Source organism: Poecilia reticulata, chromosome 3, assembly GCF_904066995.2.
Source record: "Poecilia reticulata chromosome 3, P_reticulata-male-v2, whole genome shotgun sequence".
NCBI lineage: Eukaryota > Metazoa > Chordata > Actinopteri > Cyprinodontiformes > Poeciliidae > Poecilia > Poecilia reticulata.
Window position 1 is genome coordinate 30157239 of NC_088832.1, and position 22995 is coordinate 30180233.

General features: G+C 37.5%; 1 protein-coding gene across 26 annotated transcripts in view; it reads left to right on the forward strand.

Moving 5' to 3' along the window:
- Positions 1-22995, forward strand: part of madd (MAP-kinase activating death domain) — a 50809-nt gene that overhangs the window by 21224 nt on the left and 6590 nt on the right. For 3 of the 26 annotated variants that reach the window (XM_017303955.2, XM_081605442.1, XM_081605437.1), the window contains 25 exons: positions 56-261; positions 367-617; positions 779-918; positions 1811-1912; positions 2162-2203; positions 2787-2804; positions 3713-3772; positions 8721-8829; positions 8944-9130; positions 9711-9861; positions 10169-10372; positions 11633-11683; positions 13053-13156; positions 13355-13438; positions 14417-14575; positions 14888-15008; positions 15631-15693; positions 16333-16453; positions 16527-16632; positions 16731-16841; positions 16914-17021; positions 17105-17269; positions 17355-17427; positions 18563-18669; positions 21827-21896. In XM_017303955.2, the coding sequence (XP_017159444.1) occupies positions 56-261; positions 367-617; positions 779-918; positions 1811-1912; positions 2162-2203; positions 2787-2804; positions 3713-3772; positions 8721-8829; positions 8944-9130; positions 9711-9861; positions 10169-10372; positions 11633-11683; positions 13053-13156; positions 13355-13438; positions 14417-14575; positions 14888-15008; positions 15631-15693; positions 16333-16453; positions 16527-16632; positions 16731-16841; positions 16914-17021; positions 17105-17269; positions 17355-17427; positions 18563-18669; positions 21827-21896 (2913 nt within the window). The remainder of the gene's footprint in view (positions 1-55; positions 262-366; positions 618-778; positions 919-1810; positions 1913-2161; positions 2204-2786; positions 2805-3712; positions 3773-8720; positions 8830-8943; positions 9131-9710; positions 9862-10168; positions 10373-11632; positions 11684-13052; positions 13157-13354; positions 13439-14416; positions 14576-14887; positions 15009-15630; positions 15694-16332; positions 16454-16526; positions 16633-16730; positions 16842-16913; positions 17022-17104; positions 17270-17354; positions 17428-18562; positions 18670-21826; positions 21897-22995) is intronic. The other 23 variants (XM_081605443.1, XM_008405674.3, XM_081605444.1 and 20 more) reach the window with 21 other exon arrangements.

Below are 22995 nucleotides of genomic sequence, written 5' to 3' on the forward strand. Positions count from 1 at the left end.
AGTATGAATGCTTTTCTTTTTTTGGCATTGTCATTGAGTAGTCCGTGTCTTTTAGGTTTGGATCCTCCAACTCATGCTGCACTAGGCGATGCCAGCGAGGTTGAGTTTCAAGACTTGCACGATTTAAAGGATAGCCATAGTGTGGATGGTCCTTCTAGTGGGGAAGGAGCTGCTGAACAGTCAGACGGACAGCCTCTTCGTTCAAGCTCCAGCACAACGGCAAGCTCAAGCCCTAGCACAATCATCCAAGGAGTCAACCATGTGTGTGACTATTTCATTCAACGTTAGAGATTATCTTCATACAACTCTCTTATGTGTTGCTAATAAGAAATGATTTACACAATGTATATGTATCTGTGTTGACAGGAACAAGCTGAAGCACCTGAGATTGAAGCATCAGCAAGCGCCGCTTTGCAGAACCCAGTCCCTGGAATCGGCAGTCAGCCGTTTCTCAGACCAGCAGCAGATTCTGGTCTGGTGGATTCTGTCAGCAAAAAGCAAGAGTATGACAACCCATACTTTGAGCCTCAGTATGGCTTCCCCACTGAGGAAGAAGCGGAAGAAGAGCAAGTGGAATCCTACACCCCTCGGTTCAACCAGAACCTCAATGGCAACAAGTGTGTACATGCAGCATTTAGATGCTCTTTCTCTCACCATCCAAGCTATGTTTGTGTCATGGATGTGTTGATCTTACCGTCCATTTTTGTGTGAACCTGTGTGTGTGTGTGTGTGTGTGTGTGTGATTTAATATCTCATGTGACCTTTCTTTTGGTTTCAGGGCTCAGCGGCCTTTACGTCCCAGCAGCCTGAGGCTCCCAGGAGAGTCTGATGGAGAAGGAGACTCGCGTAACAGCTCCCCCAATTCCACCATCTCCAACAGCAGCAATGATGGATTTGGTGGACTTATGTCTTTTGCCAGTAAGAATAAATCAAGTATCAGTGTAGATGAATGAATGTAGCTTCACTGATTACTATAGAATCAACAGAAGAAAGTTAAAACATCCAGATGGGAAAACTGCCCCCTTCCACATTGACAGACAAGATGGCTGGCAGTTCTTTTGTTTTGTTTTTTTATGATGATGATTTGTTTGTTGTAATAAACAGCATCCAGTTAAATGTATCAAAATGGCAAATTTAAAGTTAGTACAAAACACCTTTCACGGGATTAAGTTTTGTATTTTAAGTTAAAATTGTCTCATTTTATTTCAACGGAAATGGAAAAAAAAAAACACTTTTTATCTGGACAGCCATTCCTACTGCTACTTATATAATATAGTGTTGTTCATTACATTTATTTTACATTTTAACATCTAACATTTTTTATTTCCATGCATAGCCTCAATCATAAATATAGCATAAACGCTCCCTTAATGTATCAGAATTCAAGCGATTACTGCACAAGATATTATCCTTTTTTGTTGCTCTTTATAGAGTAATACTGTACAAAGCTGAATGTAGGCGGTTAATTAGTTGTGTTGGCTGCTTAATAGATGTGCTTCTTGTATCTTACTGACTATAGTTTTAGTAAGAGTGATAGGTGGCCCTCCTTTTGTTTTGACACCACAATTAGACTTTTTGGTCACAACCATGAATATTTCTGGTTGTGAAAATGCCTTTCTCGGTGAAATGAAAGAAACTACGGCCTTTCTTAAGCTAGCTGATTGACAGTGTGCAACAACAGGCAGGATGTGAACTTTCAACCCAGAGAATACCCCTGCCACCAATCAAGTCTCATTTAATGGACTTGAATAGTACCAACAGTATTTGATCATATTTTGCTTTAGTAATTGTCTCTTTGATCCTTCACCAGGTAATCTTTACAAGAACCACGGCACCAGCTTCAGCCTGTCCAATCTGGCCCTTCCCAACAAAGCAGCCAGGGAGAAATCAACACCTTTTCCCAGCCTGAAAGGTAGGAGGGAACTAATGACTATTACACAGATTCAAGTTGTACACAAGGTCCATTTCTGCCATCCTAGGATAACTCGATCCTATTTGCTCAATTTTTAAAATATTTATGCTACAGATTTTTATACATCTCCAGCTGTTACAGATTAAGAGCTGAACTATGTACACTAAATGTCAAAAGAAAACATTTTTATTTGTTTATAAATGTGTTTGTTCTTTTCTGCCTTCTCTGACATTTTTTGGGGTGTAAAAGAATATTTTAATTTTGATGTTGAGGAGGAAATGGAGCAAGCAGGTTTGTAAAAGGATTTTAAAGCTTTTCTCTCCTTGCACTGGATTGCCAAACATACATGGCACTATTTAAAGGAGAATATTGAGGAAATGTGAAACATTTTCTCTCAGGAAAATCCACTCCAAAGCAGACTTTATTGTGTTGTCAAAAGGAATAACTCAGCATTTCTTTCTCTTGTACAGTTTTTTTTCACTCCACTGACTCCTAATTTGTTGGTGTAAGGTTAGGCGGAGAACTGGGTAATATGGATAAAGATAGTTGCTGGAACTTTAAAAGTTTCAGTAACTATCATAACACAGTTTTAAATGAGTCAAGTTTCAAGACAAACTGAAACAAAACATTGTGGGTAAAAGAATGAACACTTCTCAACTACCAATAAATTGATGAACATATAACATAGTGCTTGTCATTTTTCTCTGGGTTAGTATAAACTCTGCTTAGGATGGATTTTCTCTTCAATTGAGAGAAAAAAAACAACAGATGATTCATGGTGAAGATACTCAATAGCTCCACTCAATGTGGAATAGCTGCCATTAAAGGTGTTCTGTTCCTTTTGATCGTGATTTGTTTTGTCTTTGTTGTTCAGATTCCCCTGACAGTCCGGGTATGTTATGTCTGGTGTGATAGTTTGTCCTTGACTAGACATTTCTGTGACCTTACAAAGTGACATGTTCCTGCCTTGCATCCTGTTCTCAGAGTAGGACTGAGATAGAACTTACACCTTTAGTATCCACTACATGTTTATGTTTACTTTCCCTTTTTGTTCCTCTGTTATTCCTGTTTGTGTCACTGTTGAAAGTCTTTTTTTGTTCTTTTTTTTTCTGTGACTGCCATCATTTCTTGGTGTGGCATCTATATCTTTCTACCTTAATTTTGTCAATTAATAAAATGTCATTTGCTCTTTAGTTAATGTTCACAGAAAGATCTGTCTGTAGTTAATGGAATAATAGCAAACCTTCACTGACATTTTTTTGTTGTTGCCTTATTTGTGTGCTTGGTGATACTTGCTCTTGGCTATTACTAATCTTCTAAAAGCATTTGCAAGATATTTAATTTAATTAGTGACTCTACTGCTTATCTTTTTGTGTTTTGTTCCCATTAGAAGCCTGTCTCCCTTATTGGAGAAGGGTTAGGGAAATATAAATGTGCATACTTTCTAAGGATTTATCCCTATTTATTGTAACTGTTAAAATGTCCAGCATCTTACACACAGTTCAAGCAGTGATGTGTACATAGCCAACATATTTACAGTGTACTCACCAACTGTAAATGATAATCGTCTTACTAAAAACTTGACTGTTGTTCACTTTTTCAGTCACATCCAGGCTCATGAGTTCATGCTATTTCTTTTTTCTGTTTGCCTTCTGTTTTTTAGTTTTTTGGTTGCACTTTTGCATCATTTTAAGTATGCATGTCTGTTTGTTGGGTTGATGTTCGGACTGGTTGTGTCTGGGCCGGTGTCCCTCTTTCTGTTCACCTTTTCGCTGCACTAATCCTGAGTTTTGTGTGCAGTATTTGGGCTAAATTCTCTAATGGAGATAATTACAGAGGCCGGCCCGGGGAGCGGAGAAGGTGGGTTCTCCCCCTTTTTTTGAGTGAGCTGCATGCTTCTCCAAGCCAGTCAATTACATCTTCCCCAGCATTTCCACCATGTCTTCCTCTCATGTCAGTCACTGTCTGAAGCCTCATCAGAAGCCGTGAAAACTGAGTGTTTTGTCTGGTCATATTGTCATTTCTAATGACTTTTCTTATTTCAGTCTGTTATTTCACCTCATAAAGTGTTTGGCTTCATTTCTTAAACTAGACTTATCACAGTTAAGTTGCAGAAAAACAATATAACTTTAGATTTAGGTTCTACATTAAGTTGATGAATAACCCACCAGTTAGCCATCAAGAAAAAAATAACTTTTAAATGCTGAATAATAATATTGGTGACCTACCATCTTTTTCTACTCCTTTCATGCTTCTTCAGAGTACAAAAGTGGGGTTTGGCTGAATCTTGCTGTACTGTAACTGTTTTGAGAACAAGAAGACATGACTGCAGTAAAATAAAATAATAAACTAAGCTGGAGTCAAGGTTTTGTTCTGCAAGATAAAAGCAAGTGGTTATTTTGAATTCACCTCCCACATCTCTATTCCTGGAGGGATTTGGAGAACTGAGGAAAATGCTTGTTTACAGGACACATGCAAAAACATTCTTCAAAAGGTTTGGATCAATAAAACCATACAGGGGTGGGATTTATTTATTAATGTGATTTGAGATTTCACTTTCTTGTATGTTTAATTCTGAATTGAATACCCTTTTTATATATACCCTTTATATAAAAACACAAAGGCCCATTCAAATTTTTTTCCCAACAAATGTCATCCTCATCTCCCAGACTTTAGGAAAATATCTTGCATTTGTAGGATTTGGAACCATTAACTCTTCTCTGTCAGAAAATCCTGAAGGAAAATGTCTGACAATAAGTCTGTGAAGTTCAGCTCAGTCACACCGGGGTTCTGCAGGAGAACAATGATCCAAAGAACCAGCAAATCCAATTGTTCGGAAAAACAAAATGAAGCTTTTAGAGTGACCTAGTCAACGTTTGGACTTGAATCCAATTGAGTGTCATAATGTAAATTATGCCTTTCTTGTCTGAAAATACTGGGTCTAAATTAAAACCAGTCATGGAAAGAAGAGGGTCTCAAAGTTCCTTCACAGCACCTGAAAAGGCAAACTGCTCTTTATTACAAACTAAATGCCACGACTGTTGGGCTTAAGATATAATTTCTTTTTTTCAGATTGGTTTGGGTAGTTTTGTTGTGTAATAACTGAAATGGATGGATGCAGATTTTTAAAAAATGTGCATTTTGTGTGATTTTTGTCTATTAAAATTAATTTGGTCTAAAATATTAAAACATAATCAGAGCACCCTAAGTTCTTTATGCTGCAAAGGATCAAGAACCCCTCTATTCACACAAAATGATTGGTCCTCTGACTATTATTGTAATAATGATGATAAAGTAATTATGAAAGAGTATTTTCTGCATCACACTGCATGCTTTTGATGTTTAACTTTTTTTCCACAGTGAGTTTTGCGGTGTAGCCTCTAGGTGTCGCCAAAGGGGCCTATAAAAGAATAGATGAATGTACATCTGCCTTGGTATTACCATGAGGCTGCACATTTCTATGATCAGTTTATTATGTATGTAAACTTTAGCATGGAAACGTGTTCAACAAAGACAGTGTGCACTGTTTGTACATTCGGCTCTGATGTGGGATTTTAGTGTGTCCTATAAACACGTCCATATTGGTAAATTCAAAAATTTGCATTGAAATAACTGTACACAAACATAGTTGCTTTACTCATATTTGGTTGAGTCATATATAAGTCCTCATTAGCTGTAAACTGAATTAAAAAAATAATAAACCAACTCGGTGCCTCTAAAGCAATAGAAGTGTTCCTACATGGAAAATAATGTGGATGGTACTGGATGCGAACTCTTACATCAGTTAAAACAAAAAGCCCAAGAAATTATCTCTATGACCCTCATTGGAAAAGCAATAAGGGTTTTTCCTTTACCCTAACTCTTTTTTCTCTTTCCAGTGGAGTACTACTCAAACCAAACCTGTATACTCTATTTTAGGAAAGCAGAGAGAGTTTACTGTAGAGTGATTGACAAGATGCAATGAGCCTTTTGAAAGCAGAGATCTGCCCAAGGCCTGTGAGGATTTTGTTAAATGCTTGAATGACTGCACTTTGGTTAAAGAAATGACATGAAGGTGGCAGCTGGAATGCTTGCTTTAAAGATTTGGTTCTTTATCCTCATTGAAATAAGTAAATGAGGGAAGTGACACTGGCTGGCTGGAAAAGAGCAGAACACCAAGCAGAAATGCAGTACTTATCCCGAGGATGTCATACTACAGGCCGTACAGGGTAATCCACGTCTTCCACTGGATAAATGAGAACTGAATCATGGCAGTTATTGCTTTCACTTTCAATAAAGTACCAACGATTTTAGAAGACAGGTTTACAGCTAAGGGAGGTGGAAAAGTTGTGTTTTGAAGGTGTGTAATAATTGCTAAACCAGATTTATCATAACTGACACAGGGTATGAAGGAGGATAAGAATATTTGAAAACATGCAAGATTAGCTTCTTCATTAAACTTTTTTTCTCTGAAACTTTTTTGCATCTCGTCGAGTGTTTGGCAGGCAGCCTTAATCTAAACGGTATTTAGTGCCAGCTGTTTGCTGGTTATGTAAAAATCTCATGGCAGCAGATGCTCACACAACACACAAATGACACTGTCCAAAATGCTAAAGGTCACAGTGATGGAAGCACAGATGAAGAAGGGAGGAAAGAAGAAAACTGGCATATGTCACACCTGATATTATCACAATATTTACCATTATCGACATTGCAAGATTTGTTAATATCGTACAGCCCTTACGCTAAGTGGCATTTATATTTGAGTAGACCGAGTGGTGTTAGTTATGTGGATGGAGATATAAATTGGATTGTTCCCCAGTCCTCATACCTTTTTTGTGTAAAAGCTTTACATTGTTGATTTTGATATTTTCAAGACATCATAAAACTAAATGTACACAGGGCAAAAGTTAGCTATTATTCTCAGACACTGGTTCTTCAACAGCTACATTTTAGGTGTAACACAATTTTTTACACACTGGGAATTTTCATAGCTAAGTTTTTATTATTGGTTTTTAGAAATAAGAATTTTACTTTGCATTTTTATACACATTAAATTGAGGTCTGTGAAAAAACTATCAGTTCTAAATTTACTTCCAGCCTGTAATTTTATGCACCTATCAAACAGTGGCATACATTTGAATTTGTTTTGTTCCAAGTTTAAATATGGCTGCACAAATGAACAGATATGGAATAGTAATTGTGAATGTTGCGATAAAAAAAAGACTTGTGATAAATAAACTAATAATTAACGTGTTGTATTTCTACTTTGGGCTCAGAGTAAGCAGATAGCCCAGATAATGAATAGTCTCACCAACCACTGGAAGAAATGAAATAAAATCATAGATATCTATCTGGGCAATAAAGTATTATTGCAAAATAGTCTTCTGGCTGCGGTTTTTGCATTGAAGCAATTTAACTGTAGCTTTAATGACTTGATGACCTCATAAAGTTTATACCATTTAAAGCAGTTTATGCTACATTAAATAATTTTCACTAAATGTAACCCAGACATAAAAAGATGCATAAATACTTAGTAAAACTTTACTGCAGTCCATGCAATTCTTTGCTGTATGCATTTTGTGTACAGTAATATTATAAGCTTGTAATATATAGATTATTACTTACTTATGGTATGATAGTGTTGAGTAGCTTATCGTGGTGTAGTTTTGTGTAAAATGATCTAAATCAAAATATTTAAAATATTTAAGTTTTTCACTGTGAGATGAGAAATAAAATTGAGAAGTTAAGCTTTTGGCTTTTATTGTGAATTGATTTTTTTTAATTTTTTTTTTACAATACTTGTATTTGTAAGAAATTATAATGGTAATCCTTTTGCATCCACTGTTAGATAATGCATAATGTTTGATATCTAGAATTAAAAGAAATTAAACTACAATGTGTTGCTTTCAGTGCTGTTCAGAAATATTTTGAACACCATATTTTCAAAATATTTTCATTTCATTCCTGACTGAAATACAGGTGTTATAGGAACACCTAAATAATGTGTAATAATTTCTGTGTCATGCATTTAAACTTGTCTAAACATAGAAAAGAAAGCTGTCTTATTTATTTCATATTTAAAGTTGGATTTACAGTTTAGTCTGTTTAGCTCAACATCCGTCCTGCCACTGTTTTGAAGTTGATTTTAATATATGAAAGTACATGCAATTAACCCATCTCATTTTATATATGGTTTTGCTTCACACAAAAAAGAACACTTTGATCTTATGTTAACTCCTTGGTATAAACAGCAGTTGAGTCTGTTGCTGGTGGTGTGAGTGGTGCAGATCAGACACCTGACTCACATGCTGTCACTACCACTTCTATTTAATACATCATAATTTAGCTGTTTATCACAGATTGTCAGGCTCTCTGCATTTTAACAATACAGTAATATAAACACCATTTTCACCTCATTGTTTTCTTTTGTGCATGTCATTTACTAACTACTACCGACGCTGTCCTTCCACTGACCTTAACTACTTTATGCTGCTAATGTGTAATGCCCTTACCAAGAGAGCCAAATGGATTCTTGATTGTGTGTGTGAGTGAGTTTGCATTTTGTCCGTTTGGTTTGTCTTTTATTTCTCTTGTAATAATAGGCTCTGCCCCTGTAATTTGTCTGTCCTCCAGTAGATAAATTCCCAAATGTTTCTGTCCTCTGTACACAATGATGTTCGTTGCCCTGTGTGACGTTATAAACACAACAGTTTGCAAATAGTTTCCAGCTTTTTAAATTCCCATTGAGTCCAGTCCACTTGAGTGCTCTTTTTTTTGTGCGTTTCTGATTGTGAGAATGTTATTTGATTTTTTTTTTTTTTTGCAGGGGCGCGTGCACCCCGAGCACTTGTGGACCAAAAGTCTTCGGTGATCAAACACAGCCCGACTGTGAAGAGAGAATCTCCCTCACCGCAGGGGCGGGTCAACAACACAAGGTACCTGAAGCTTTTGCCACACATCATTAGCAATCAGAGATGTTAGACAAAATAGGAATGACTGTAGTTCACTTCAAAAGCTGCAAAATAACCTAATGATGTGTTTTGGCCCAGTGAGAACCAGCAGTTTTTAAAGGAAGTGGTGCAGGGTGTTCTGGAAGGACAGGGCGTCGGCTGGCTTAACATGAAAAAGGTTCGCCGACTGCTGGAGAACGAGCAGCTCCGTGTCTTTGTGCTGAGTAAGCTGAACAGAGCCGTCCAGTCGGAGGAAGACGCCAGACAGGAGATCATACGTGATGTGGTGAGATGCTTGTTTTCTGCAAGATAGAAACTATTCATGAGCCTTGAACTTTTTAACATTCATTATTGTTTTGGTAGGTTAGTGATTCCATTTTCTAGTAAAAGATTGAACAGTGCACTGCAATTTGTCCAGAGCTCTGAATATTTTTGAAAAAGGTTTAGTAGTCTCAGTTGAAAGTAATTAAACTAGAAATGTGTAAAAAGGGAAGGTGAAGATGGGAACTAAATGTCAAATTTTATTCAGTGTTTTAAGAGGAAAGAAATGTAATGACAATTGTAGAACATTATTTTTCAAGCTTCTTCCCAATTAATCATTGATTTCATCAACGATGCATGTTATTGGGATCCAATAACATGCATCTTACCTCATGGAAAGACCAAGGGGTATGAATAGTTTTGCCAGAGACTTGATTTGCAGAAAATCAAATCTGAAGCTTGTTTCTGGAGGGCATGCATTAGTGTATTTTTGAGGCCTGTATTCTGTCTTTGTAATGATCTGGAGATTGTAAAATCCTAGATCATGATCAGATTATGAGTTGCTTGTGATGGCAAACCTTCAATAACCAGTTGTTTGTTTCCAGGAGGTGAACAGAAAAGTTTACAAAGGCATGCTGGACATCCTGAAGTGCACAGTTTCCAGTCTGGAGCATTCTTATACCAATGCTGGTCTTGGAGGAATGGCTAGTGTCTTCAGCCTGCTGGAAATAGCACGCACACATTATCAAACCAAAGGTATGCCCTAAAACTTAACAACTGCCTTCATGAAGTTTATACCGAATTGTGAGATTCATATGAAGTACTCTTAGAAATGTATAAGATTCTATGTCCAGGCTAACAACAGGATGCTTGTATTGTTTACTTGCCAATGCGTTTGTGCTGCATGTCAGACTGTCTTAAGGCATTAACTAAAGCTGTTCTTTGCTTTTTTTTCCTGTCAAATAATATTTTTCTTCTCCCCATTTTAAACTTTTAACATACTTCCTTCTCCTGTGTTTGATGAACTTTGTCTTTGGCCCCCTTAATTTTGGTAACTTGGTAGACCCGGAAAAGCGCAAGCGAAGTCCCACAGACAGTTCTGGCAGCCCGGGGAGTAAAGAGAGTCCTTCTGGTCGTATGGAGACAGCCAGACCTCAGGGCCTCCTGAATATCCCCCAGCTGCAGCTGCCTCACCACACCACGGGCAGAGGAGCCCGCCATTTTGATACCCGAAGTCTGAACGAGGAGAACTTTATTGCCTCGATTGGTGTGTACACCACTCAAGCCTGGTTGCATGTGCACTGTAACCCCCCTCCTTCCCCTGCCCCCCACCGTACAAGCTCATCAACCTTAAACCTCCCCACCCTACTTCCAGCCGTCTCAGTGAAAGATCCCCCAGACAACAACCAACAGGTGTTATTATATTCCACACACTTTAACTGAAATTACTGTTGATAATCACATAGGATGGCTAACAAGCTGAAATTTTATATTAAAATTGTTTAAATTAAATTAAAGATGTATAATAAATTAGTTTTGAAGTGTCTGGAATATTCATCCTGTTTCCAGCCTGGACTGTGTGTGTTTGTGACCTTTTCCTTAAACATCCGTGAAGCTGTTTTCCTCCCCTTCGGGGTTCTGTTGTTGGCCTATTAGCACCTTGAATGCATGTGGTTGTTTTGTTCTTGCAGTGTGAAAATCTGCAGTAGGGGACAAGGGGAAAGTAGAGTTATACACATCGATGGTCAAATCGGTGTTCATCTGAGCCTTTACTGCAGGTTTCTTCAAGGTGTGCTGTAGAAAATGAACAAAAAACAAAACAGCTCCTTTTACTATCAGCATGGAGGGTGGAAACAAAACTCCCCAGTAAACAGTCCCAGTATATAGAAAATTCCTACAACAGACTTGTTTTTTGGGCATATAGTCCTTGATTTTTCAAATAAAATTCTGGGTCTGTCTACAGGGGACTCCTCTCAGTTCGTCCACCCACACCTCTCCTACCCTCACCCCTTTTTCTACCTGTTAGAAGTTGCACCTTCAATTCTACAGAATGCTGTGAGACTTGCATCTCAGCTTCTGCAACTACTCCATTCCACTCACTGGCTATCAACATCATCCCACGCTCTTTTTCCCAATCAGCCTCCTCGTTTTCACCTTTGCTCTGGAAAGCCAGACACATGCGATGGATGAACGTAGACGATCAGAGCCAAAGCTCTGTAACAGCACTGTGTGGCTCTCCAGGACTCTGTGTGGAGAGCTTGGGGTGTTTTGTAATGTTACCTAAGTAGCTGTTGCATAACAAATCCAATATAGCCCTATAACATTTGTTTTTTATATAATTTTGTCCTAAATGAATCAACACTACATGCCAACATTACAAAACACCTTCTTTTAGAAAGTAAAGCATTATAATGCTTATTTTGTTTTGAGTTTGGTTTTAATGCTCACCCACCATACATGCCTTTTCAACCAGCTCTCTGACTCTCTCTCTGTCTTTCTCTCCTTGCTTGCAATGCATCTTGGGTAGAATTGTGGAGCAAGCACCAGGATAAGCAAAAAGCTATGGAAAAACAACAGAGTAAGAGACTTTTCACACACCAAAAAAAAAAAAAAACCTAACTTAAAAACTGGGGTGTTAAAGTGATTTTTTTTTCAACCCCCTTTGCACTTATTTTTATTTTTTTTTACCTCTTCCCTCACTCGTGTATATTTTTATCCGTGAAACTAACCAGCAATAATCGAGATCTGAATGGACAACCCCTCCCCAAATTAGGGGTTATAGTGTCAATGTGTTTTAAATATTTGAGTATAAATTAAAAGTTGAAGTTGGATAGGCTGAGGTCATCTTATTTTAATTATTCCAAAAGAGTAAAAATGCATGTCACACTGTTAATATTTGTATTTGTAAAAGCAAAAAAAGGTGAAAAACATACCTCATCCTTCTATTTGACAATTATGCACAACTTGTGTTTTCATTATATAAGGCTAAAAACAAAATATGATGAAGAGTAAAAGTTAAAATCTTTAGGATTGTTGGACTAGCTGACATAAAAATGAGAGAAGCTTACTCTAACATTTATTGGCTTAAGCTGAAGCAAAGTGTATTGTTTTATCATGTTTTTCTTTTTCCTCTCTTGCAATCATGCATCTAGATGAGCAGAAATGAATACCTGCTGCCCTGTCCTGCTCTTTTTAACTGTACTTTTTTCCAGTTTCAAGTGACTTGCTGTAACATTACAGCCAACTTCCCACAGTTTTCTGATGCATTATGAATCGCTTTGCCAAAGTTAAATGTCACAAAAAAGTGAGAACTACACGGACCTCTATGGATGTACGTGTCGCCACATGTCCACCTACAAAGATAACAGGCACACTTGAAACAGAAAATGTCTCCTTTACCGACCATGAGTTTGTCTGCATGCCTAACTGCCTGTGTCTGTTTGTGGGATTTTGGTGTAAATTGGGCCACATTTGCAACACTGATTGAAAAATAATGTCTCGCTCTTGCAGTTTTGTTTTCATTTGTAATGTTTTCCGAATTGCAATGTTTTCTGCTTTCTGTGCTTGCCTCTGTCTTCTCTCTCTGTCCTGTTAAGATGATCTTACTCTGAACCAGAGTAACTTGCACAGGAAGTTTTGAATTTTTTTTTACGAAACAAGCTTCCTATTCTGTATAATTAGTAAAGAAAAATGCCTCCCTACACTTTAAAGCTAGTAGCAGCTTATATATTGGAAATGAAAGGTTTTTCTCAAACTTCATAAAGCTATTGTAATTGAGTGTGCAGGGTACACACATAGTGAGATGTCTAAACGCCTTTGTCCCTTCAAAGGGATGTAGTGTCAGGGCTACTATGCTGTGCAGGCTTTGAGTGAGGCGGCCTTCTGTAAGGTAAGAACATCATGAGGCCACATGTGAAAACAGGCTGATAATTAGATGTAATTTGCAGGGGCTGAAGGGGCAAAGCAGCATCGCCCGCAGGTGACTGACGCAGAGGAGAAGAAATCACAGATCAGTGCTGATAGTGGACTCAGTGTCGCATCTGGTTCTCAGGTTTGTCCTATAATTACTGCTGTGTGAAAAGATATTAGTGATAATAAAATCTTGGATGTAATTTGTTTTGTTTGTTGTTATAGTACATTGAACTGTTTTACTTTGAGATTATAATTATAACCTAAGTGCACCTTATTTGGAGAGAGAGTTCACATTCTGCGACAGCTAATCAACTTTTTTTTTTCATTCCTTGTATAGAAGAGCGACACGGAGTCTGTAACCAGTTCAGAGCCGCCGATCCTCACGAGGAGCACCAGCCAGGACTCAGAGGCCAGCACAGTGGTAGGGCACGGCCAACTCGGATGACTTGCACTTTATTTATTCTTTTTTTTTGTTTGTTTTTTTTCCAGCTGGTCAACAGGAGTGCGCCCATCATTCATCCAAAAATACATGACATGAGCCACTTTGTTTTATTTTAAATAATCATATTTTCCAACTGCTGTTTCAATAATGTGTCGTATTGATTATTACTACAGTAACAATGCTGTCTGCATTGTGTATTTTGATATAGGCTTGAGCAGAAAAAAACCTAGAAAAAAAAGACTTTCACTATATACTTAAATAGTTTTTTTAGAATTTTATTTTTTTGTGACCGGAAATATTGTTAACCAGCCTTAGGTGCTGTATTTTAGCCTGCTGACACAGTGTTGAGCAACAGGTGGGGGAGGGACAGCCCTGCTCTGTACTCCCATCAACCCAGAATAGACTCGGGACTTTTTGGCCCTTTTTGGCTTTTTGGCTCTCGATTAAACTGTATGGTATGAAAGATGTTAACGGCTACATTTCGATAAACCTTAATACTGATAACTGGCACATGCCTGTGAATGAACTGTAATAATTACTAAATCCTCTTCTTTAATATAGTTCCAAAATGCCATTTTTACTGTTTATAGATTGTATCCAAAATATTGAATTTATTTTAAATTTAGCATATGGAATAAATTTAGGAATTGTTCGTTTTCTGTAACCTCAAAAATGAGACATGATGCTTTTGTGGTATAAGAATAATCCACTGTATGTTGAATTAATTCCTTAATGTAGGTAAGGAAAATAAGTTTGAATTTTCAGATGGCTCATGTAATTAGAAAATATGCAAAACTCCCAAAGACACAGAGCTACAGTTTCATTAATAAAAAGCTCTAATAAAATGGAAAATACTGTGTTCTATTTACCTTTACTGCATTAAGTGAACAGTGAATGTAAACATTCAAAAGTCTACGTGTGAAACCTTTATTCATACTCTGAATTTTAACATTTTAGATTAGCAATAGCTCTGGTGAGACCCTGGGAGCCGACAGTGACCTGAGCAGCACAGCAGGAGATGGTCTTGGAGGGAGAGCTGCTCCTCATTTGAATCAGTCCAGAGGAACTCTGTCTGACAGCGAGATTGAAACCAATCCAGCCACAAGCTCAGTCTTTGTAAGTAAAAAAAATAACAAAAAAAACTTCCATATACTCTAAAGAATACTGATTGGTTAAAATCCTCTCTGAGTCCTTAAACCTTGTTACTGCCATGTAGAATAGTTGTCCAAATAAATTTTCTCTTGTAAGTGCAAGCTGACATTGGACATAAATTTTGTTTTTCTTTTATTAAATATAAACGTTGCAAGTACTAAATTTGCCGACTGCCAAAATTTTTTATAAAATAAAATTTTTGTCGTGATAATTTTAGCAAAGCAAACTTGTGATCATTGTGCTTGCAGTTTGACAAACCTGGTCCTTCTTCCATAGGGAAAAACTCACACTCTTAAACCAGGTGCAAAAGATCCTTTACCTGCAATAGTCAAAGGGCCTCCAGTTCAACCGATGGAGGACATCAGTATGAGGATTTATCTGTTTGAAGGTTTGCTGGGTAGGTGCTGCTCTCTTGATATCTGTTTGCTCTGTAAACTTGCTCTACAGACGATTAGATCATCTGATGTTTCATGTCTATTGAAACAGCTCTGTTTCCTTTGAGTTTAAATTGTTATGCTTTGTTGACATTGTGCATTTGACTTGTATATTTTTTTTTACATGTATTTTTTAAGGTTTTACTAAATTACCACAGGTATACTCATTTTATTTAGGTGGATGCAAGTGAACAAGATGCTTTGAACTCATATTTTAGTAAACATTGTTCAGCTCTATAACAGTTAAAATCTGCATTGGTAGAATATTACCGGACCATTTCCTGAGTCCTGAATTGTGTTTAAAATGCAAAATACTTGAAGGATTAATGTAGTTCTGTCAACACAAACTCCAGTTCTATTATCTGTCCTTGTCTGTGAAAATGTCTGATGCAAACTTGAAGCTTTGAAGCGGTGTGTTAAAAATCACGCTCTGTATTAATCCTTGTCATGTTTCTGTGGTGTGCATCTCGGCTCGCTCAGCTCTCGTTTTTTGCCATTAAACCCACTCACACCTCTTTGCCTAACCCCGGTGCTGCTCTCGCTGCTTTTTTCTCTTTTCCTGCTGCTCATGGGAAATTTCTCCAGGGCGGGATAAGAGCTCCGTTTGGGATCAGCTAGAGGATGCGGCCATGGAAACCTTTTCTCTAAGTAGGGCTGATCTCTTGCCTTTGCCCCTTTTTTGTTATGTGTGTGTTGTGCTGGTGGAGTGTGTTTCTTTGCTTAGCTCATCTAGCTCTGTTCAGTCTTTTGATGTGATGAGAGCTTTACCTGTTCTTTAGTGAGGTGTAGATCTGTGCAAATAAGGGTGGGAAAATGTTTTTTTTTATATCAAAACAGAAAAAAAAGTCTCACATCTACCATCTTTCTGTATATATTGGCTACACACAGATTGTTTTATTTGCAGTCCCTTTTCACTCATTTATTGATTTATGTAGTGCTTTACAAAAGTCAGAGAGCTGAAATTCTTCACAAAGACCAATAATAAACAAAGGGGAAAAAAAGCTAGAAATCTGGAATAAAATGTCCCATTTCTATCTATGCAATTATTAAAAGCCTTCCTGATTAAAAAGACCTGAAACTTTGTTCTAAAAAGACCCAAGTCAGTCATTGAGGGTAGGTCCAGATGAATCTGATTTCAGTCTGGATGTCTTGTGTTCCTCAAATTAGAATTGTAAAAGAAATATACATATGTTTAGGAATTTTCTATTGAAGTTGGCATACGATTTGAGTTGAACCAAGTGAGCAGCTGAAGAAGATTTGCTTACTTGAGAAAAAAACTGTTTTCAGGTAAGGAGCGCTCCACCCTTTGGGATCAGGTGCAGTTCTGGGAGGACGCCTTCTTAGATGCTGTGATGTTGGAGCGTGAAGGAATGGGGATGGACCAGGGACCTCAGGAAATGATTGAAAGGTTATTTTTTCACCATCTAAATGTGAGTTTTAAAACTGTTTTAAGAATCCCTCTGTCTTTCGTAATAACTCAGATACTTGTCACTTGGAGAGCACGATCGCAAGCGTCTGGAGGACGATGAGGACAGGCTCTTGGCCACCCTTCTACACAACATGATTGCTTACATGCTGATGATGAAAGTATGACAGCCTATTGCTCTGTTTAAGCAGCTGTAGTTTTATATTTTTCTTTCCTTGAGATGAGTGGACCAGCATGTAAATGTTTTTTGTTGATTTAGGTGACCAAAAATGACGTCAGGAAGAAAGTGAGACGTTTGATGGGCAAATCTCACATCGGACTCACATACAGCCAAGAGATCAATGAGATACTGGACAAATTGGCCAACATGGTGAATATATTGTCCACTTTTTTCATTTGACCTCTTAGTTTTTTGTAATTGATTTTTACCAATCCTATGTAGAATGGTCGTGAGCTGTCCATCAGGCCCAGTGGAAGTCGTCACATCAAGAAACAAACATTTGTTGTTCATGCTGGCACTGATACAACAGGAGACATCTTTTTTATGGAGGTAGGAAAAGGCTTTCATCAGTGCTGCATATATCATGCTCTGTTCTTGTTTTTGCACTAACAAACGTTCACCAATGTTTAAAGGTTTGTGATGACTGCATAGTCCTGCGCAGCAACATCGGTACGGTTTATGAGCGCTGGTGGTACGAGAAGCTCATCAACATGACGTATTGCCCCAAGACCAAGGTGTTGTGTCTGTGGAGACGTAACGGCCAAGAGACACAGCTCAACAAGTTCTATACCAAAAAGGTCTGCAACTGTGCATCTTGTGCTTCTGCAAACTTTAGGAAGAAGTTGTTTAAAAATGAAAGTAACTTTCCTCTGTTTGTTTCAGTGTCGCGAGCTCTACTACTGTGTCAAAGACAGCATGGAGAGAGCCGCAGCAAGACAGCAAAGCATTAAACCAGGTTGCTACCTTTGAAATGACTGAGGCTCAGTCTGTTTCCAACTCTTATTTTGACATTTAATTGATATCCTCTTGTTTATATAAATTAAAACAAGAGGATATCCAGCATGATGGAGCACCTTGCCATAAAGCAAATAACTGATACTTTTATTCATAAAATTCTGAATTAGAATTTTATTATTCTAATTAATTCATTCTAATCATTAATTAATTTTTATAATTAGAATGGAAAAAAAAAACACTACTGCAGACTTAAAAACCCCCCATCAATTTAGGTAGTTTTCATATTCATCAGAAGTGAAGGCATGAAAAAAGTGGAAAATATTTTCTCAGTCTATCCATCCATTCACTTATTTCCTTGCAGGTAATGCATGTTTGTATTTGAACTTTAAAGGAGACATATTTTGAAAAATTCACATTTTGTATGTTTTTGTTCTTCGATTTGGGTCTCAGCTGCTTCTAAAAACAGCCCAAGGGCTTAAAAAATCCATACAGCAATTTTCTGACATTAAGACTACGTCTTTTGGTGTCCAAAAAACCAAGTGTTTGCAAACCTCCCAGTTGTTAAGTCACATTTTACAGGCACTGTGCCCTTACCTAGCAACCCAAGTGGAGCTCCAGCACATTTGGTCAGCTGGTTTTACCATTGTATGTGCTGCACAGTGTCTGTTGGAAAAGTGTTTTGTTGTTTTCGTTCCATTCAGAAACCACTTGCGTTCTTAGTGGTTCTGCAGGCGGATGTACTCTTGTGTAGTTGCACATTTGTGTGCAGTTGTTTTTACATGTGAATCTAATGTTGAGTTGGGGGGCGTGGCCAGCATAATCTTATTTGGATTTAAAGTGACAAGAGGCTCTAAAGTAGCTCATTCTGAAAAGAGCTCAAAATAGGCAGAACTGAGCAAACTAAAGTCTTATCATTAAGAAGGATTTTGTGCACGAAAGTTAATGAACATGTTCTGTATCGCCCATAGACCTGTCCTCTCCTGTTGAAGGAAGCATACTAGGTCACCTTTAAAAGTTATCTGATGAGGACTGAACTCTGCATTTGAGCCTGGAAATGTGTGAAATTTCACATTAGAAAAAACCCCCCGTCTGATCCTTGTGGTTAGAAAACCGCTCTCCATCCTTATCCTCAGGCCCAGAGCTTGGCGGTGAATTCCCCGTCCAGGACATGAAAACCGGTGAAGGTGGACTGCTTCAGGTTACGCTGGAAGGAATCAACCTGAAGTTCATGCACAGCCAGGTAGGAGGCCATTACCACAGCAGAGAAACTGCCTCTCATCTCGCATAAGGGCATGAGAATAAAAACAATTACTCATGATGGCTCAGACTTCATCACGTCCTTCTGTTCCCATCTCTCCTTGTCTTTCCCGTTTGCCTTTGTAGCATTTCTTGTCATCCCGTGACGTCTTCCTCTATTGTCATTAAAAATTTTGATAAAAAACGTGACGTGTAGTACTACTGATTTCAACGTATTTGATTGGCTGGTCCTGACGTGCGTTTTCCTCTAGAGGAAGAATTTCTGTTTGTGCTTTTGCTTTTTTGGATTAGCTCTTTTTTTTGTGTGTTTATGCATGCTTGACGTTCTCTAAAAAATGTTAACACATCCCGCCTCGCTGGTTTCCTTCGACATCTGTGGTGCTCAGACCTCATGTTCATTTACTGTGTGGGAGGAAACGATGTGTTAATGTGTGTGTTGTGCAACAGTGATTAGACAGATGACCTTAAGCAAAGACTTTTCATTAATAATTGGCTATATTATAATAGCAACTTTTCATTTTAAGTTTGGACCCTTGAACATTGTCATGTGTCGTCTTCACGTCTGTGCGGGCAGCGGCAGTCTTGGCTTGTGTATTTTCTTAGCTGATTAGAGTGCAGACTAGTTTCATTTGATGCAAAGACCTGAAAGCTTAGGATCCAAATAAGGTCAAGAGACATTTTTTACATTTTTACATTTTTGACATCATCATCTCAAAGAAGACAACTGTTATCAACTTGATGCACATTTTGTCCAACTGCATTTTTTTCTCCCGCTTTGGAACTCTTGATTATCTTTCTGTCCCGTATCTTATTAGAATGAAACGGAAGAAACTTTTTACTGTCACAAAATGTAGAAGGCAAACTCTCCCCAATGGCAGAATGATCATAGCAGGCCAGTTCTACTGATCGCTCCGTAACTAGGTGCAAAGGAGATGATGAAACAGAAAATTTACATTTGTTTTGCTCAAGCAAATTACTGAAGAAAATATATCTGCAAACATATGTGCAGTATATATTTTTTCTTTTAAATTTTCTGCCCCAAAGACATTTTTTGAGTTTTTTATTTAATGTTTGGTCTTCAAAGCCCAAAATTTAAACCCTTTTTTTTCACTTGTGTGTCACAGCATTTATTTCTGCTGATAAATCTGTGTGGAGGGCAGTTCGTTTTCATGCATTAGGCAGCAGTGTAGTTGACTCCAAGGTTGAACTAAACTGACAGATCATTCTGTGGCTTATAAATCAAAGTGGAACCAAACATGAACATGTCGATATGGACGTTTAACAAAGATCCTTTTTTCATATTTTGACATGCCACAACCAGAAACTTCACTGTATTTTACTGGAATTTTTTTTGTGATAAACAAACGCATAGTAGTGTATATTTGTGACCTGAAAGACATTCTTTTTTTTTTTTTTTCACAAATAAAAATCTGACAATTGTTGGTGCGTAGGATTAAGTCTCTTTTGTTCTGTTGCTTTTAAATAAAATCCAGTGCAACCAGTTGCCTTCAGAAGCCACCTAATTGGTTTCTTCATGCAATGTGGCTTCTTCATGCAGGGATCACATTCATGTAATGTGATCCCTGAGTCTGAGCTGCTGGGATTGAAGACTGGGAAGATTTAAGACTCCAGATGTGCAAAGCTGGTGAAGACATAACCTAAAAGACTTGCAGTAATTTCCTCAAAAGGTGGTTCTACACAGGGATTACAGAGAAATGCTCACCACAATTTTCAGTTATTTATTTGTGAGAAATTGGTATCCTTTACCTTCCACTCTATGAGTATGCACTTCCATACTCTCAATCACATAAAATTCCAATACAATACCATGATGTTTGTGGTTTTTAGATGACAAAAGTGACATCCATTAAGTACATTTACAAGAGCTGTGTAAACACTATTAAAGTTTCTATCTCCTCTTTTGATTTTTTTTTTCAGGCTCTTGGCCTGAATTTTTTCTTTCCAAAGATTAAATTTATATGCTGCTGTGGACGGTAACAATTTCAAGTCAAACACATTTTTCTTAAAAAGGATTATCTGATGGGAGATTGGTGTAGATAGAAGCTTACATTTGGACTCAGTTTTTCTTGTGTGTTTTGTCAAGTGTTTTTTTTGTTTTGTTTTTTCCCACTGCTCAGAGTTGAGCTAAGATGACTTGTTCTGAGGTGATGTCAGAGGTGACATCCTTCATGCTAGTGGGATTAGCGGTCTGCCCTCATGTTACCTGTTCTGCTGTTGTGAGTGAGTTGTGTTGGTGCCAGCCGTTGTTGCTGGAGGAGGAGGCATGGAGGGCTCTGGGGGACTGAGATGTTTTAAAATCCAGGAAATCAAAGGTGAATCAATTTCTCAACACTCTAGTCAAACTTTATTCCTTTTTCCCTTATTCCTATTTGCTAGCTCTTGTGGTTGAATCTTCTTGTGGTGTTTTTTTCTCTTTTTTTTTTTAAATCATTGGCTCTCAGATTCTTGATTTGAATCTTTACGAGGCTCCTGCAGATAGATAGCGCCCTCTCGGAGTGTCGTCGAGTATTTGTGCTCTTCTGTCCGATAATAATCCAAACCATTTCTCTCCCATGCTCTCTCCCCCTGCAAGGAGCGGAAGGTACACAACCTCTGCTGTGTTTGCTTATTAGCAGTTACATCTTATTGGGTTCCTTTTGTTTCCTCTACCTGTTTCTCTTTCTTTCTTTTTTTTTTTTTATTGTCGTAGTGTATGGCAAGTCTAATTTTGTGTCCTTGTCTCCATTTTGTATAAAACTTCCATGTATGCATCATATGGGCCATATTGCCATTATAAATTCTTCTTGTATATAACCACACGTTTCATACGTCTGATGCACTTCATTGACTAAATGAGTTACTCTGACTTACTGTTGAGCAGACTAAATGCATTTCTTCCCATTCCCCATGTATGCGTTTGACCATGGAAACTTCTCATAGTGTGTTTCTTTTCTTTTGGTAGCTGTGAAGCGCTTGCATTTCATGTGTAGTTGTTTTTATTTTACCTTTCATACTGAATGAAACGAGTTTAACACGGTTAATTTCTTTTAATTTCTAAATATGAAGTGTTTACTCTTCATCCGGTGTTGTTGAGTTAATAATGTTCTGTCTTGTTTTTGTTTGTTTTTGTTTGTTTTTAGGTTTTCATAGAGCTGAGTCACATTAAAAAGTGCAATACAGTGAAGGGAGTCTTTGTCCTGGAGGAATTTGGTAATTACACCATCTATTGATTCTAGGCCTGTACTCGGCACGGCAGTAACTCAGCTTCATGGCAAATTCTCTGACGAGAGTTTGGATCGGCTTGCTAAATTGAATCCTCATTCTGTTTTAGGAAGGCTGAGGTTTTGATGTCTGCATGTGGGGAAGAGGGCATCAAATTTTATAGAGGATGTAGTTTTCAGTTACAGAGTAGAGTCAGAGTAACACTTGATGTAGTTGATAAGAAGGAATAGTGTGTGAAGATGTTTCTTCTGCTGTCTTCCACTGAATGTTTATATTTACAATCAAGGCAGGCGTCTTTAAAAAAAACCCTTAACATTTCTTTATAACCAGTTTTAAAACCGTTTCCATATTTTTCAATTCCCTAAATGTGTCATATTACCTTTAAAATTAATATAATTACGCGAAATGTAACACTGAATGGAAGCAGCAGGAAATCTCATTATTTTACTTGCAAAATCTGGAGTAGCACTGATTGGACGATAACTGGCTGATATCGACTTTTCTAGTCTGCCAATTTTATTTCAGATTTCAGACTAAAACTACCTTTGGAAAACTTACTTAAATTAACTTAATTACTAAAAACAAATTAATTGTTGTATTTAGTTCTTATTCATCTCTTCCTTGCAATTTCACTGTTTTTACGTGTAGATTTTATTAAAGTTATGCGATAAGCTTCCTAACAGTTATTAATGGCTATACCCAACTGTTTAAATCTGTTTTAATGGCAAACCTTGTTAAATAATTCCTTTTTCTGTGAAGAAAGTTTTACTGGATAACTGAAAAGCGTTTTAGTTCCCCAAGTTTAAATGTAGGTGTTTTATCTCTTTGCTACCTGCAACTTTGTCAAAGCATAACACCTCGATCTCTCAGTATGAATTACAACACAAACAAATTGATAAGATGAGCTATAAATCTAAATCAGATTCAAAAATGTATTATCCCGTAATTTAATCAACAATCAGAACAGATCCAGGTAAAATTGGTTGTATCACTGATAAATGTTGCTGAGCATTCAGTTCCATAATCAAGAGGACTAAATTACTTTGCAGTTAAAATGTAGCTTTAATAAAGATTCAAATTCTGAAGT